At 30.1% G+C, this 17,260-nt stretch overlaps 1 protein-coding gene across 4 annotated transcripts in view; it reads left to right on the top strand.

Moving 5' to 3' along the window:
- LOC130665298 (somatostatin receptor type 2-like) overlaps positions 1-15,323 on the top strand; it is a 76,971-nt gene extending 61,648 nt beyond the window's left edge. For 2 of the 4 annotated variants that reach the window (XM_057465624.1, XM_057465623.1), the window contains exon 3: positions 12,883-15,323. In XM_057465624.1, the coding sequence (XP_057321607.1) occupies positions 12,988-14,313 (1,326 nt within the window). In that variant the 5' untranslated portion in view covers positions 12,883-12,987 and the 3' untranslated portion in view covers positions 14,314-15,323. The remainder of the gene's footprint in view (positions 1-12,882) is intronic. The other 2 variants (XM_057465626.1, XM_057465625.1) reach the window with 1 other exon arrangement.
- Positions 15,324-17,260: the final 1,937 nt, after the last annotated feature.

Below are 17,260 nucleotides of genomic sequence, written 5' to 3' on the forward strand. Positions count from 1 at the left end.
TGTTTTCCCATGTACTCTAATGTTTACTGTCGGAAAAAGACCGCAGTCGACATTTTGCTCTACAACAGTCAGCGAAGTTAAATAATAACACACATCCGCGCAATTAACACTAAAATCATAAGTTTATGCAAACTTTTTACTTAAAACTTGCTGTTATTTAAATTTATAAAAAAAACTTAACTCGGAATATAAAACTTTATTGCGCAAACTGAGTTATGTTTCAAAGGGTTTTAAACATTTATTAAAAATCTTTACAGGCATTGTTGTAAAAACTAATAAACGTTACATAAATAAAATGCGCAAGGGAACTTGGTTGTGAAACATAACAGAACTCTCATCCGTTAAATAATATACATCTTAATAATATCATTTCATGTTCTCAGTAATAATTCAAACTAAGTTTTTGCTTATTTATTCACCGTCATATATATTATATGTACTTATATATGTCTATACATTCGTCTATTCTTAATCTTCATTCACATAAATCATAATACACAAACAAAATTTTTATATAGGATTCTTATGAGTAGGGGAGGGTGGGGCAGAGCGGCCCCCCTGAAATTTTGATCAAAAAACCAATTTTTTTTTTTTTTGACTAATTACTATAAATCCGATGTTTGCGCATTTTTACTACGCATGACATTTGGGGCAAAATGAGCAAGCCCAAAATTTTGAAAAAGTGATTTTTCCATATTTTTATCGTCAAATTAAAAAAAAATTATTATAATTCCACATTTCTAGCCCTACGCATAACACCTGGGACAAAATGGACCAGCCGAAACTTCCGAAAAAATTATTTTTTCATATTTTTCGGCCGCTTCTCTATGTAAGAGGCAAATTTGGTCACTCAAAATTTATAAAAATTAGATTTTTTTTTTTAGTTGATAAATTTTTGAAATAAAGTAAAACTATAGAATTGATTTTTTTTTTTATTAAATAACAATTAGTAATTAAGGTAATCGAGAGTGAACGATTTATTACACCTTAAAAAATTTTTTTCGATTAATATAAAACCAAAAATAGTTGTCTAGAGAAAGAAATACATTCTTAATGATGAAAACAATTTAAAAAAAAAAAAAACGAAAAAAAAAATTTTTTATCACTTTTTGGAGGGGGGCCGCTCTGCCCCACAAAAAAAAATTTTTTTTTCAGAATTTTGGCAAAATGTCCATAAATTTGTTCGAAATAGGACAAAAGTAAAGAGATCTTATGGTTGAAAGCCACAAAAAATAATAATTGGCTTAGGGGGGCCGCTCTGCCCCACCCTCCCCTATATATATTTTTCAAAAATTGCTGTTCGTCTATTTCATTTTGATATTATTATTTTTGAATTTTTCGATTCTGAATTTTATCGGAGTCGTGCTCCCAAAGTTCGTGACAATAATTATTTTCTTACCTACAAGTAATTTTTTTTTAATGGGTCTATTGAGTACAAGCAGCAGGTACCTTTAGTTAAAGAAGGGTCATGGATCTTGCTGCTTATTTTTTTCCCACTCCTCGATATTCTTCTGTATCCTGATCACTGATTGGCTGATGGTTTTTAATTAATAACTAATTACAGCTGCTTTAGATGCAAAAATGGCAAAGGAACTTCCTACTCAGATTTACGAGATGTATATGCCTATTTTTTTGTACCTTTACTTCTGGGACACCTGGGACAGTATATATATATTTTATTTTTAATATTTGATTTGACAAGATGAGAAAGTACTTTGACAGCTATTATACATGTACAAGTATTTTGTCTTTGATCTTTCATTCTTTTAATAAATAAAAAAAAATTGTGCATATATAAATATATAAATGTAATATTATATGAAGTAACCGAGTCTTTATACTGTGAAAATTTTGCGGAATGAACGCGGTTTAAATCCGGAGTTTAGTCTAATTTTGAAACTTAGGTTTGGAGTCAAATTTACTCCGTAGGGGAGTATATTTTAATATGAAAACTCTTAATCGGTGAATGACGATTCAAATAAAATCCGAAATCACTCCTGATTTTTTACAGTGCAGTCCAATTTTAAAGAATGAAGAAATTGATTTTACAAAAATATCAATTACCAAGTGACAGTGACGGTTTTAATTTTTCACATCAGAATATACTCATTAGTACTAAGTACTAATTTAGGCAACTGTTGTAACCCAACCACGTCCAAGGACTTTCGGGAAAGCTTTTAGATTAACTCTGCCTCAAACTGTCCCTACATACTATACACTATATATATATATATCAAAACTATAGTTTTTACTTCGCGGTCGTAAAGTTTACAAGTCTAATAATATTCGTGCTTATTAACTCTGACCACTTGATATTTGCTCGTCAGTCTTCTCTTACTACTCTCACTCCAAACTGAAACTTATCTATGATCTAAATACCAGAAACTTATATAATTTTATAATTTCAAAAACATGACCCCGATTCTAAGTAACCTCAGGTCAAAAAATAATCAAAATTTGTTTTTTTTTCTTAAATGGATCCATATCTGCGTATTTCAATTTTTGACTCGCTTCTGGTTAACTTGATCTACTTACCATCCATTCAAGTCAAAAAACTCAAAATTGAAAGTACCTGAAGATCGGAACGTTTTTCACGCAATGAAAAAAAAACAATTGATAGTAAAATTCTACTGGATGACAAGATTTCTGAAATTTTTCACATATAGATGCTGATTTGTCAGTCGAAAATCTTAGACCACCCCAAACTTTCAGAACTACCCTTCAAGCAGTCGAATTTCATAAATTTAGTTCATTTTCGTTGCACGAAAAACGTTTCGATCTTCAGGTACATAAATTTGAGCCTAGTTGTCAAACTTACGTCAAAAAATTCAAATCCTATTTATTTTCCTACCCAGGGAATTTTTTTATTTTAAACAAAAATAAAAATTTGCATAATCAGTGACTAAAATATATAATTACCTCTTATATTTTGTTAATAAAATATATAGAGGGCTGGTTATCGGGTAGTTTATTCCAGTGACTTGATGACTCGCAGTATGGCATGAAAATATAAATGACTCTTTATTAGATCGTCAAGTAAAATGAATTCATTGTTATTAATTTAAATGAAAAACATAAGCTAGATAATATATATAGACTATATATGTATATATGTACTATATAACTACCTTAGTAAGCAGTAAAGGATAAAGGGCTGGTTCGTAACATTCCATATCACTTTTGCTGCTTCTCCACCTACTCTATTCAGCCGTTGAGAAAAACAAGTATCGTTATTCGTAGCGGGTCGTTGTATTGCGAGCATAAAGACGTCACGCACAGTAGAATTCAACGCTAAATTTCTTTTTTTTTTTTTTCATAACTTCAACTAACTCGGGTATAAAATGTAGATCGTTTGCACGTGGAACTCATAAAAACAAAGAAAAAAAACATTGATAACTATTTTAAATCTGTTTCATGTTTAATCTTCAGTAATATTAATTTTTTCACGGTACAAAAAAAACGAGAAAATTTTATACCACTCGTTTGCACAGGGAAAATTTTCGGGGCAATTAAATTAATATTTTAATGGCAACAATTAAAAAAAATTAAAGTAGTAAAAAAAATTTTTAACTTTCATTTGTTTCAATTATAAAAGTAATTAAAACAATTTTTAATAACCTTTTTTAATTAACATGGAAAATTATGTTGAGTTATTGTGGGGTAATTACAAATGTTAATATTTGAAAAGTACTTTAATAAAAACGCTTAATTAATTGGGTTAATAAAATTTTTTTTTATTTATGAAACATTAATATGAATTATTAACTTGAAATATATATAGGAAGGCTTTATATATTTTAATAATTAAAAAAAAAATTATTTTACGTGTATCGAGTTGTGAAAAAGTAAATAGGAGAGGGTGGGGCAGAGCCCCCCTGAAATTTTGATCAAAAAAAAGTTTTTTTTTTTTTACGACTAATTACTATAAATCCGATATGTTTGCGAATTTTTACTCCTACGCATGACATTTGGGGCAAAATGAACAAGCCCAAAATTTTGAAAAAGTGATTTTTTCATATTTTCATCGTCAAATTAAATAAAAATTATTAAAATTCCACATTTCTAGCCCTACGTATAACACCTGGGGCAAAATGGACCAGCCGAAACTTCCGAAAAAATTATTTTTTCATATTTTTCGGCCGTTTCTCTATGAAAGAGGCAAATTTGGTCACTAAAAATTTATAAAAATGAAATTTTTTTTTTTAGTTGATAAATTTTTGAAATAAAGTAAAATTATAGAATTGTTTTTTTTTTTTTTTTTATTAAATAACAATTAGTAATTAAGGTAATCGAGAGTGAACGATTTATTACACCTTAAAAAATTTTTTTCGAGTAACATAAAACCAAAAATAGTTGTCAAGAGAAAGAAATACATTCTTAATGATGAAAACAATTTAAAAAAAAAAAAAAACGAAAAAAAAAATTTTTTTATCATTTTTTGAAGGGGGCCGCTCTGCCCCACAAAAAAAAATTTTTTTTTTAGAATTTTGGCAAAATGTCCATAAATTCGTTCAAAATAGGACAAAAGTAAAGTGATCTTATGGTTGAAAGCCACAAAAAGTAATAATTGGCTTAGGGGGGCCGCTCTGCCCCACCCTCCCCTATGTCAGACTTGACTTGTTTTTGATGAAAAAAAATTTCAATGAAAATTTGAAGATGAAAAATAAAATGGAGTTGAAGACGCAGGGCTTAATAAATATGAAAATAAAAAACGGTAATATAATTGAATGAATAAATATTAGTAACCCGAGAGGCCACTTTGCCATTCTTATTTAGCTTTTATAAATATTTCTCTCTTTAACCGTTTACGGACCCACGAGAGCATTTTGCAGTTTTACGTTCAATCTCATAAACGACCCTTGCGTTCTCGTATCATATCCTGTGGGAATTACACTTTTTGTCGTTTGTCTACATTCTGAATATATATATATATCATATATTTTGTCTCAAGTCTCAGCTTATATGTGCAATAACCATCGTCGCGTTAAATTTAATCGTTTATTGTATAATTTATTCAGTGTCGAGTATTTCGGCAGAATTAAATGTCGCGAAAAAAATGAGTGCGAATGTAGCAGACATCAGACAAATTTAAAATTATCGATAAATTGAGTAAATAATTAATAAAATAAAATTTTTAAAAAATGCGCATTTAAAAAATTTTGAAATTAATAAGTGCATTTTTTATAAATATTTTTTTTTAATTATTTACTCAAATTTTTATAGTTTTAAATTTGTCTGATGTTTGCTACATTGACACTCAAGCGAAAAAAAGTATTTTGGTAATTATCAAAAAATTTATTTAATATTTCTCATATTACTTTGACCTTTGACCTGATAATATTGTGTGATTTACTTCTCATTGAACTATTTACCGCAAAATTCATAGACATATTTACTGGCATTCCTTTCCGAAGAACCCGGCGAATTCCTTATAGAAGTGGCTTTCGGTAAAATTTTCTAGATTGTCTAGTAGTTTATGCGATACTGATCAAACGACAACCAGGTCATAGATATTAAAAATTAGCTACATTGTTTGTACGGGAAATTTACGATGAAAATGAAAAAAATTTATGAAACTTAACAATAAGCTCAATATATAAATATTAAGGGTGTGCGAGTTATTTTCAAATTGACTCATTTGAATTATTCGTCAATTTTCCAATTATTTGAAACTTTTCAAATTCAAAATTCGAATCAGTTTCCAGTATTAAAATTTTTTCAAAGTTAATAAAAATAATTATTTCGTAGATTCGTGTCTGAGTTCTAATTTACTTTTGACAAAAATTTGAATTACCAAAAAATATTATAATTTTGAATCATTCAAAAGAAAATTTTTGATTCGATACAAAATATACGATAGTTTGAACTTTTTGCACACCTGCAGTATATACATATATAAGACTGGGCCAAAAAAATTGACTATTTTTTTTTTTCATAGCTATATCGAAAATATTGAAATCGTTTTGACTCAAATTCAACCTTGAATAACTTTCGAAGGAGTGAATTTAGCAAAAAATGTTAGGAAACCTTTTTTGTAGAGCATTAAATTTCCTTCGAAAATCTGTCATGGTCTTTATTAGATATTTATTGATTCGTCAGTTACAAAATTCAAAAGTAAAAATGTTAAATCGAAAAAATATATCAATTTATTAAGCTTAATTAATCGGAAACGGCTTGTCTGACGAAAATTTTCAATCCGACCTTTTTTGTAGGGAATTTAATTTTACATAAGAATAAGTGAAAATTAATTTTTTTTACTCCAATGTTTTAGCAATTCCGACGTAAAACATCAAATTATGAATTAAAATTAAAAATAGCGATGATAGACCTCTTAAAATTAATATTAAGGGCTCAAACTTTCATGAAAATTTTTTTTTTGTCATTCTGAATAATATTTTCGATATAGCTATGAAAAAAAAATCGACTAATTTTTTTTTTTAACGATACTGTGTAAATATTATTTGGGATGACAAAAAAAAATTATTGTGAAAATTTGAGCCCTTAATTTTGATATTAAGAAGTGTATCATCGCTATTTTTTATTTTTTTTTTAATGAGCGTGTTTTTGTCTCATAACTCTCAAACCATCGAGATAAACGAAATCGACTCAGATACATTTTTTGAAGGAAATTTAATGTTCTACAAAAAAGATCTGATTAAAATTTTTTATCAGATGAACCGTTTCCTTATAATCATGCTTTGAACATTGGTATGATTTTAAAATTTGATTGTTCAACTTTGGAATTTTGTAATTCATGTAAAAATAAGTTTCTGGGAAGAGACAATGAATGTTCTTGAAGGAAATTGAATGCTCTACAAAAAAAGTCTCTTAACAATTTTCGCTAAATTCACTCCTTCAAAAGTTATTCAAGATTATTGAAGTCGTTTTACATAACTTCAACCTTGAATAACTTTTGAAGGAGTGAATTTAGCGAAAATTGTTAAGAGACTTTTTTTGTAGAGCATTCAATTTCCTTCAAGAATATTCATTGTCTCTTCCCAGAAACTTATTTTTACATGAATTACAAAATTCCAAAGTTGAACAATCAAATTTTAAAATCATACCAATGTTCAAAGCATGATTATAAGGAAACGATTCATCTGATAAAAAATTTTAATCAGATCTTTTTTGTAGAACATTAAATTTCCTTCAAAAAATGTATCTGAGTCGATTTCGTTTATCTCGATGGATTGAGAGTTATCAGACAAAAACCCGTTCATTTAAAAAAAATCGAAAATTGCGATGATACACCTCTTAATATCAAAATTAAGGGCTCAAATTTTCACAATAATTTTTTTTTGTCATCCCAAATAATATTTACACAGTATCGTTAAAAAAAAAAAATAGTCGATTTTTTTGGCCCAGTCTAATATACATATATATGAACTAATTGATAATGAGGATAACAAAATTACAACAAATTCCATCGAAAGCCAATTTCTGTACGAAATTTGTGTAGATAATTATTTATTACAACAAGGATTTAATGAGGAGTAAACTACTGGAGAATATAAGGAGTCTTTTTTTACTGGAGCCAGTGCCAAAACAATGCACTCAAAAAAAAAGCTATACGTTGTTATTTAATTGACTTACCCTTGGTTACTAACAGGCTTGCAAAGTCTGCAATTCCAGGAATTTCAAAGTTAAATTTTCACACATTCTTCTAATGTTGCGCAGTGAGAATATAAAAGAAAAAAAAAATAATTGGTGTAACCCAAGTGAAGAGAGGCTTCAACTATTACTGCTCGGCTACGACTCCCACTAGAGTTGCCTGCGGTCTATAAAATCTATACTTAACGGAATTTTACCCAACACCCTCTGAATGTTACACAATAAAAATACGAAAAAAATTTTAATGAAAACCTTTAGGTTTTTTAAAAATAAAAAAAGTATCGTCCAAATAATTTTCCGAAAACTTGATTACTTTTTTTTTTTACAACTGTTGTCAAGTGTTCATTCTGCCCGACTTTTTAATCCCCTTTTTCATCAAATGGATAATTAAAATTTGAATAATTAACTAAAAAATCACCGAGTTCAAAAATTGGTTCTTTTATTAATTCATAAAATCCGCATTCGATATTTTCCCCCAGTCTCGTCGGTTAATAATCGAAGCTGTCCTAATTTTTCTCATCATCAAAATTTATAACCAACAGAATAATCAACTGTTTTTAATTTTTTATCATAATAATGACAATCATCACTTAAGTTGATTAATTGATTTAAACTCAATGGCATTTAAATATTCAAGCGATTTCGGATAAAATATTTCACCCATATGAGTTTCAACAGAACCCGGGATTATTATTTAGCTCGAGGTTTATCGGCAAAGTTTTATGCGCAAGCCACAGGCGAGAAGACTTGATATGATAGAGAGAAAAAGGCTTCGAAAGTTAATTAAAAGACCGATGAAATTGACTGTAGCTTTCATATATTATATACAAAATGTATGATGAACTATCAGTATCATTCTGCTCATATAATATTTGATTATAGTATAAGATAATACAGTTTACATAAGATCGCATATATTATCTTACGAGATTAATTCCAGTTGCAAACTTAATTAGCTACGAACACGTGACTGTTACACAGTTATCACGTACGTACGAAGAAATACAATTAACTGTTGAATAAATTTTCCTGTAATTTTTAAAACTAATTTGGATTTTTGATTAAAGTTCAAAATTGAATTATAATTTTCCGGTGAAAATAAATAATTTTTTTTACCCCTACACAGACAAAGACAAGTATGAAATGGATAGAATGATCATAGAAACTTTTTCGGATTCATTTCCATGATTATTTTCCGTTTTCTGATCGAAATTCCGTTTTTGACGTCCGAAATTTCAAACATCAAATTTGACTCCGCTGTCCATCTTACAGCATTGAAGAATTTCTGGGTACAAGAAATTTTTTCTTGACACAGGAAAATTTTTTCTAGCCCTAAGAAAATTTTTGACTCCAATTTCTGAAGCGGAAAATTTATTGAGATAAAGAAAAACTTTTGGCGCGAAAAAATTATTTTTTTTAAATACTCGGGTCAAAAATAAAACTTGATTTAGACTTGGTTTACCAAGTCGAAATTTGGAGCCGTTTTTCATAAGACAAACTCGACTTTTTTTACGGAGGTATGAAATATATTAAGTTTTCGCCTTGTTTTAGACTTAACTGGCTTACTTAGTCACGATTTAAGACGAAAAAGTTTAAATCAAGTCGAAATTGACTTGGTTTAGACTTATTCGACTTAAATTATAAGTCGAAAAAGTCAGAATTAAGGTGAAATAATTTTTATATATTAAAGCGAAAGTAAGGCGAATACTTGGTTTAGCAAGTCAAAAGTAATTCGAATTTGACTATCGTGCTCAAAGTAAAGACGAATAAGTTGAAACTAAGATCAAAAAAGTTCAAAAAGTTGAAAAAAATTAAATTTAAGTCGAAAAAGTCGAGATCTTATCAAAAAATCGTCGGCATATCGATAACTTCAAAAGAAAATAAGGCGAAGCGAGCCTGAATCAAGTTTTATTTCTGATCCGGGTACACAATAGATTTAATTAATGATTACTGTTGAATTATAATTGTCATTTGAATGACAATATCTGCGATTAATACATGCAATTAGTTTTTGAATGACGTTATTATATTAGCTTTGATATGAATTAGAGCTTGATGGGGATTTTCATAATAATTGCTTTAATCACTCATTAAAATAACCATAATTCCTGCGGATCTATTATCAAATTGGAGTTCTATGATACTCATCTTCAACAAATTATGATAATTGTCGAAACGTGAGTTAATCCGCTTAGATATTTTTCTATTCTAACGAATCCCTAGTAATTTAAACCACAAATTATTTAATTTTAAATTTATTGCGAAATGATTTCAAATTTTTCTACAAAAAACTTCAGCCGAAAGAGAATTTTTTTAATATAATTTTGAACGATCTTTTGAAAATATTAAGATAAAGTATTTAATATAAATTTATAAATTGACGTTGGATTTATAGGTCGGGATAGAAAACACTTGACGTGATGAAAAAGATATATGAGGAGAGCAAAGTAGGGACGCTAAGGAACGCACGAACTTTAATAACAGTTTTTTCAAGAGATTATATAGAGAAAATGAGACAAAGATTCAATTATTTTTCAAAATCAATTTTTTTTCACATTTTTAATAAAAATTAAAAATTAATTGAGATTTTGTGTCAATGCAAGGGACGAAAAAAAATTTCCTCTCAAATTTAAAAGTTCTACCACTCGAATTTATAGAATGTTATTGGAAGGAATTTTTAAAATACATAATGTCTCTTAAAAAAATATATTTCGTTATTTAGTTCATGCTGAGTAATTGTTTTAAAAAAATATCTAGCCGTTTTCGTTCCGATATCATATTTTTAAAAGAAACAGTCGGTTTTAAAAAAATAGGCGTATAATTTGATACAAGTTGAAAACATACATTGCGCTCTTGTCTACTTTGGAAGGAAAATATTCATGCTAATTTTAATCTGATATTCTGAAGTAAACAGTTAATGTTTTATTGATTGAGGTAATTGATTTAAGTACAAAATTTATGCAGTTTGAACTAGTATTAATTTAATCTACTAATTAAATTTCCGTACTAGTATAGTTGTAAAAAATTTGTATAAGATGATAATTTTTAATTTTAATATTCTTGTTTTTTAGTACACTCAGAAAATTAAATGATAGGAGTTATCATGTAGTGATGGTAAAATTTTTACTATCAATCCGATAGTAGTGAATATTATCTAGATGATTGTATAAATCATCTAGATCGTAATAATATTAATCACAATCCCTGATAGTAACTGTTATCATTCTGATGGTAATTTTTACCATCCTGATAATAACTGTTACCATCCTGATATTATTATCTCTATTAAAAAAATTATGACACTAACTATCTTCGCATTAAAAAACTTTCGAATCATTCTAGATGATTGGGATTAAAAATTTAGGATAATAAACACAATTACTTAATTTTGTGAATGTACTTGAAAAAGTTGGGAAACCAACGAAACGTTGTATGATGGTCAGAATAAACATCAATTAATAACAACTAATATATCCTTGTAACTGTGATTGTAATTTATACACTGTAAAAAATCACCGGGGTAAGTCCGAGCGGTGTAGGTGTTAAAATTATCGGTGTTAAATTTACCCCCGAAAGCGGTGTGAAAATAACGCCGCCACCGGTGTAAATATTCTGTACCGGTGTTTCAATAACGCCGCCACCGGTGTAAATATTCTAGACCGGTGTTAAAATAACGCCGCCGCCGGTATAGATATTCTTTACCGGTGTTAAAATATTTTATTTTGTGAATATTTTTACTTACTCGATCACTACACTTGTTAATAAATGATATTTTTTATTAATTTTCATAAAGAACTGACAGTTTTTGTGTTTTATAATCTTTAAAGTTAATACTCCAAGCGGACGCAATTTACCCCGCTTTTACACCGGTATTACTCCGCTTTCACACCTGTTACCCCGCTTTAACACCGGTGTATTACTCCTCCTACACCGGTGTAATTTTATTTTTACACCGGGCAGAGTTAAAACGAGTCCATTTTTAACACCGCGAGCGGTGTAGGTGTTAAAATTGGCGGTGTTAAATTTCTATACCGAAAGCGGTGTGAAAATAACACTGCAGCCGGTGTTAAATAGAATTTTCCTGTGTTAAAATATTTTACTTTGGGAATATGTGCATATATGTGTGCGTGTAAGCGTTTTATAAGCTTTCCAAAGTTAATACTCTGAGCGGACGCAGTTTACACCGGTTTAACACCGCCGAATTACACCTCCTACACCAGTGTAATTTTATTTTAACACCGGGTGGAGTTAAAATAAGTCCATTTTTAACACCGCTCTTTTTACAGTGTAATTATTCTGAAATAAAGTAAAAAAAAACTGCTCGAACAAATGGTATCCAAATTTCTCTGGCCAGAACTAGTGTAATTACCAAAGTGGATAAGATAAAAACAGCCATTACTTAGTTAATGATAATATTAGCTGTATTTTATTCAGTAATGGTTACATCGAGTACTTTGCCGCTTTTACTTTATCTGTTGCTTCGAAAACAACTTTAATGAAATTACTCGCTAATTTCATTTTCAAATTCAAATAATTTACGCGCCCAATTTTCTAAATGCGTTAGAAATTGAAATTACGTAATTTCGCCATCGTCCTATAAAAATAATTATTTTCATTTATGGTACGAAAAATTTTCTTGAGGCGATTAAAAATTTTTTGCGCCAGAAATCATTTTTTCCTGTCTATGTTTTTTATCAGCCCATTTTCTATCGACTGTATAGTAAACTATTTATCACTCGATGACAGTCATGATTATCAAATTCTCATCATGTATAGACGGAAAAATACTGATAGTGAAAAAAGAATTTGATTAATTTGTCATTTAAAAAAAAAAAATGTATTCCGATTGAATTAACTTTTTATTTTTTGTACAAATGCCCTGAGAATTTCCCTTATTTACATTTTTATTAGCTCTCTATAAATACAATGGATCGAATGATATCCCAATAAGAAAAAAAAACATACATATATATATATAAATATGTTTACTTGTATGTGAATAAATCGAATACTTTTTCTATAGAGAAGTTGCGTATTTTTTCATCCATTTGATTCCCAGGTAATTCTATACTTCCGATATTCGAATTTAATCATTTTTAAGCCTTGAAAATCTATTTTGAATGCACTAGAGAAGGGTATATAAAATATATACATATATATATCGACAAGAGTTGACGCAGACTCCAAAGGTTACCCCACCGCTCATAATAATTTTGTTTATCTCGAAATGAATCTCTTTTTAAGGTCAAGGTCATTGTTTTTCTGTTCCAGAAGGATTCAAGATGAGTAAGCAGTCAGCCCGGTAGGAGGTGGGATAAAATCCTAAAAACCATCAATTAAACTGTCACATGAAAGAAAAATAACCAGGAAAACATCATGAATTCAACGGAATTCTTTCAAGAAACGTTAAACACGACAAATGATACACTTAATTTTAATTGCGGCACTGACTTACGGATAGTCGCGATCGTCCATCAAGTTATCTATTCAATTGTCTGTGTCGTTGGTTTGCTCGGTAACACTCTAGTTATTTACGTAGTTCTGCGTTTTTCGAAAATGCAGACAGTGACGAATATGTACATTGTTAATTTGGCGATCGCTGACGAATGTTTTCTCATCGGAATACCATTTCTGGTGACGACATTGAGCTTGAGATATTGGCCATTTGGTGAAATAATGTGCAAAGCTTACATGACAACCACCAGCATCAATCAATTTACCAGCAGTATATTCCTTTTTATCATGAGCGCGGACCGGTATATTGCAGTCTGTCACCCCATTTCCGCAACTAAGATGCGAACGCCGTTTATCTCGAAGGTTGTATCAATGACAGCTTGGTTTACCAGTGCTCTGTTTATGATACCTGTGGTTCTGTATGCCAACGTCAACGAATTCGACAACGGGATCAGCTGTAACATATATTGGCCTGACAACAATATCGATAACAATAAAACCCACGGAAACCAGACGGCACTTGACGAACATCAAATGCACGGTGGCCAGACGACCTTCACACTTTACACCTTTTTTCTCACATTCGCTGTTCCTCTTACGTTCATTCTTGTGTTCTATTTTTTGGTCATCAGAAAACTCCAAACAGTCGGCCCGAAAAATAAATCCAAAGAGAAGAAAAGATCGCATAAGAAAGTGACGAAACTTGTACTCACTGTTATCACAGTTTACGTTCTCTGCTGGCTTCCGTACTGGATAACCCAAGTGGCGCTGATTTACGAACCACCGAAACAGTGTCAATCATCAATAAGCATCACTGCCTTTCTTCTCGCGGGATTTCTCAGCTACTCGAACAGCGCAATGAATCCAATTCTGTACGCGTTTCTCAGTGACAATTTCAAAAAGAGTTTTCTTAAAGCCTGCACCTGCGCTGCTGGCAAAGACATAAATGCAACTTTGCACAACGAAAATAGCGTGTTTCCGAAAAAAAACAAATCGGATCATGATAAATTGAAGTCAAGCAAAGCGATCGCGTCGGCAAATTCCCGCGCGAAATTGGAAGACGAAGAAGACGAACGCGGTCTACTTATCAGCAAGACATCGACTACAACTGTTACCATGACGTCGAGAACAAATATAACTGTTATAAGCGATTCTAAGGATCAAAAAGGATCAAAAGGAACGACGGGACAAAGAGACAAAGATTGTTTACGAAATGGCGCCCAACTTACGCTACTCACACAAGTTTAACCATATCAATTATAATTACTCACTAAAGTTTCCTTAAGTTTAGAGACATTTCCGGTCATGTGTCTTCTCTTTCACTTGATCCATCTTTCTGCCTTTCGTTCCACTCAGTTTATCGCCAAAGGAGTTTGCCAGAGCTTCCAATGAGACACCACGTTTAGTTGGATAAGCTCAGTAAATTTATCGAACGATGAGTCGCTCACTATATACGTATACTTATACCCGTATATATGTGTATATATGTACCGCCTCCACACTTATACGTCAAGTATTCTGTGTATGATATATACATAAGTGATGAGACGTGTGTTTGTCGGTGGATGTAATTCGCGTACTGGATTCCATAATCTTAACTTTATGCACCGTCACTGGAGATAGAACACGCTTGTTTGCCTTCACGGTATACCTTATATACGATGCTTTTCATCCTGATGGCGAGCAACTATTCTGTCAACTTTCCTGAAAAGAACAATGATAAATTGTACAGTCGACTGGCCGTCATAAGCCTGGTTTAGGGGACGTAGGGGATTTTTCTTGTAATTTCGGTCTTCCCACCCGCGCGTTTACTTTTGCTACCTGTTTTATTTAATGGGATTTTGAACGTCATATTTACGTTCTGTCATGAGCTTGTGGTGGTAAAATTTCCGCGAAATTTAGATAGTAAATTTTTATTATTAATTTTGATATTTTTTCCTATTGGGAGTTTAAAATTTTGAAAATTAGAACGGACTGATAGGAAATTCAAAAAGTGGGAAAGTTGGGCACAGTAACTGCTGAGTAGGGGGAGAGACTGACAGGTAGTCGGCTGTATAAATTTTGTTACCGAGACTTTAATAAAAAAAATATATATATTAGGGTGGGTTGAAAAAAAAATTTTTTTTTTTTTTTCTTAGCATGGGGTAGAATTTGTACCTTATAAAAAAAAAATTTTTCAAGAAAAAAAAAATTTTTTTACTCTACATTTTGAGTTAGTCCACTCGTTTTTTAACAAAAAAATTTTTTTTTGTCCAAAATCGTGGAAAACATCTAATAATTGTCGAATGTGATTTTTTTTTACTTCACTTTCATTTTAATTCAAAAGAAAATGCTTTTCATTTTTTGATTTTTTACTTAAATTTCAAAAATAATAGGAAAAAAATTTTTTCAACTTCTGACTTTCAATTAGCTTTCAAGGGGACACCCTACAGATTCTAGAACACCATGTAATTTTTTTCGTTGGGACTACCCCGTTTGATCAATTATTTATTTTAAAAACGAGTGGGCCACCTCAAAATGTAGAGTAAAAAAATTTTTTTTTTCTTGAAAAATTTTTTTTTTATAAGGTACAGATTCTACCCCCATGCTAAAAAAAACAAAAAAAAAGTTTTTTTTCAACCCACCCTAATATATATATATATATTTATCTGATACGATTGATAATAAAATAGCGATAGTAGGAACGGATAATAAAATTAATATAAAAAAAATGACGTGGTTGTAAAATTTTTTTAAATTTCTTATTAAAATTTGGTCATAAATATAAAATTTTAATTGCGCTGTTAAATTAAATTTATAATTAGTTCTATCTGAAATGAGTAGCAAAAAGTCTAGCTATCATGCCAACATTATTTTTGTTAAAATCTCTAGTGACAAAACCACAATCCTTATATTTATTACCACACCCTGGAGGAAAGAACATCGGGACAAGTTGTGTGCTCTATTATCGTTTAACACAAAATCACTGACCCGTGAGCTCAGAACGTGCCCCATTGGCTGTAGAGAATCTCCGAGTCTATAAATTATTTAAAAAAAAAAAATTTATTTATTTATTTCAAAAAAATATTCAAACTTGAGATCACTTGCAATTTTATTGTCAATCGTAAATTTTTTTTCCTGAGTGAATGCGAATTAAAAATAAAATTTCAATTCACTCCGTAATGAATCAGCTGAAAAAATTCTATTTATTTCATATGTGAATTTTTTTTTAACTCCGAATCCGAGTGACGGAAAAATCAACTCCCGATTTTTTCGTTTTTTCACATGGATTCAAATTTGAAATAATCCACAGTTTACTTTTGGTACCCAAATATTTACATGAGCCATTTAGACGACTGATAGTATGCGTAATATATATCAGCAGATCTTAATAAGATATTAAGAGCACTTACTCTAACCGGGTCGTTGATAAACAAGACATTGGGTAATATGTCGGAATGCAAGATTGCCAATGGAGATGATCCAATTGCCTTCTCATTTACTAAGATATTCTCTCTGGAAATTATACCTGATCCTCATCGTGTACTAACAGAGTTAACATTATTAAGACTTGCCTGGTAATTAAGATAAATTAAACAGTACATGCTTATTTCCTTTCAGTCAATATGATAATTAATTGCATTAATTTACTTAATATTTATTTTATTAACCGGAAAAAAATTGATCCGCGGGAAAAATTTAAAAAAGACAAATTACTAAATTTTGATTTTTGCAAAATTTCAAAACTGTAAAAAATTTGTAAAAATAAAAATTTAAATTCTGATGATCGAATCAGGTCTCATTGGACCTGAAAATATTTTTTTCGAGTAAATCACCAAAGACTGATGCTGGACATCTTGGAAAAAAAGTGATTAATAAATTAATATGAATGTGATTGGAGATAGTTTGATATTTTGATTGTTATATATATTTTATAAATTATATAGATAGGAAAATGATGTGTGTTTATGTGGGCAAGTCGGTTTAGTTTAGTTTAGTATATTAAAGATTTTGTGTAATGATAAGCAGCGGATAAAAAAAAATAAAAGAAAATGAGAATGAAAAGAATTAAGGAAAATAAATGAAAAGAGACTCGAGTAGAGATTCTTGTTCATTCTGTTTGATACTCCACTCAACTTCGAGGAGTCGTAAAAGTCAATGACAACCCGATTCCCAATCGCTCGCGGCTAGACTGCAGAGTTCTTTTGGTCTTCGA

The sequence above is a fragment of the Microplitis mediator genome, chromosome 3 (assembly GCF_029852145.1).
Source record: "Microplitis mediator isolate UGA2020A chromosome 3, iyMicMedi2.1, whole genome shotgun sequence".
Taxonomy (NCBI): domain Eukaryota; kingdom Metazoa; phylum Arthropoda; class Insecta; order Hymenoptera; family Braconidae; genus Microplitis; species Microplitis mediator.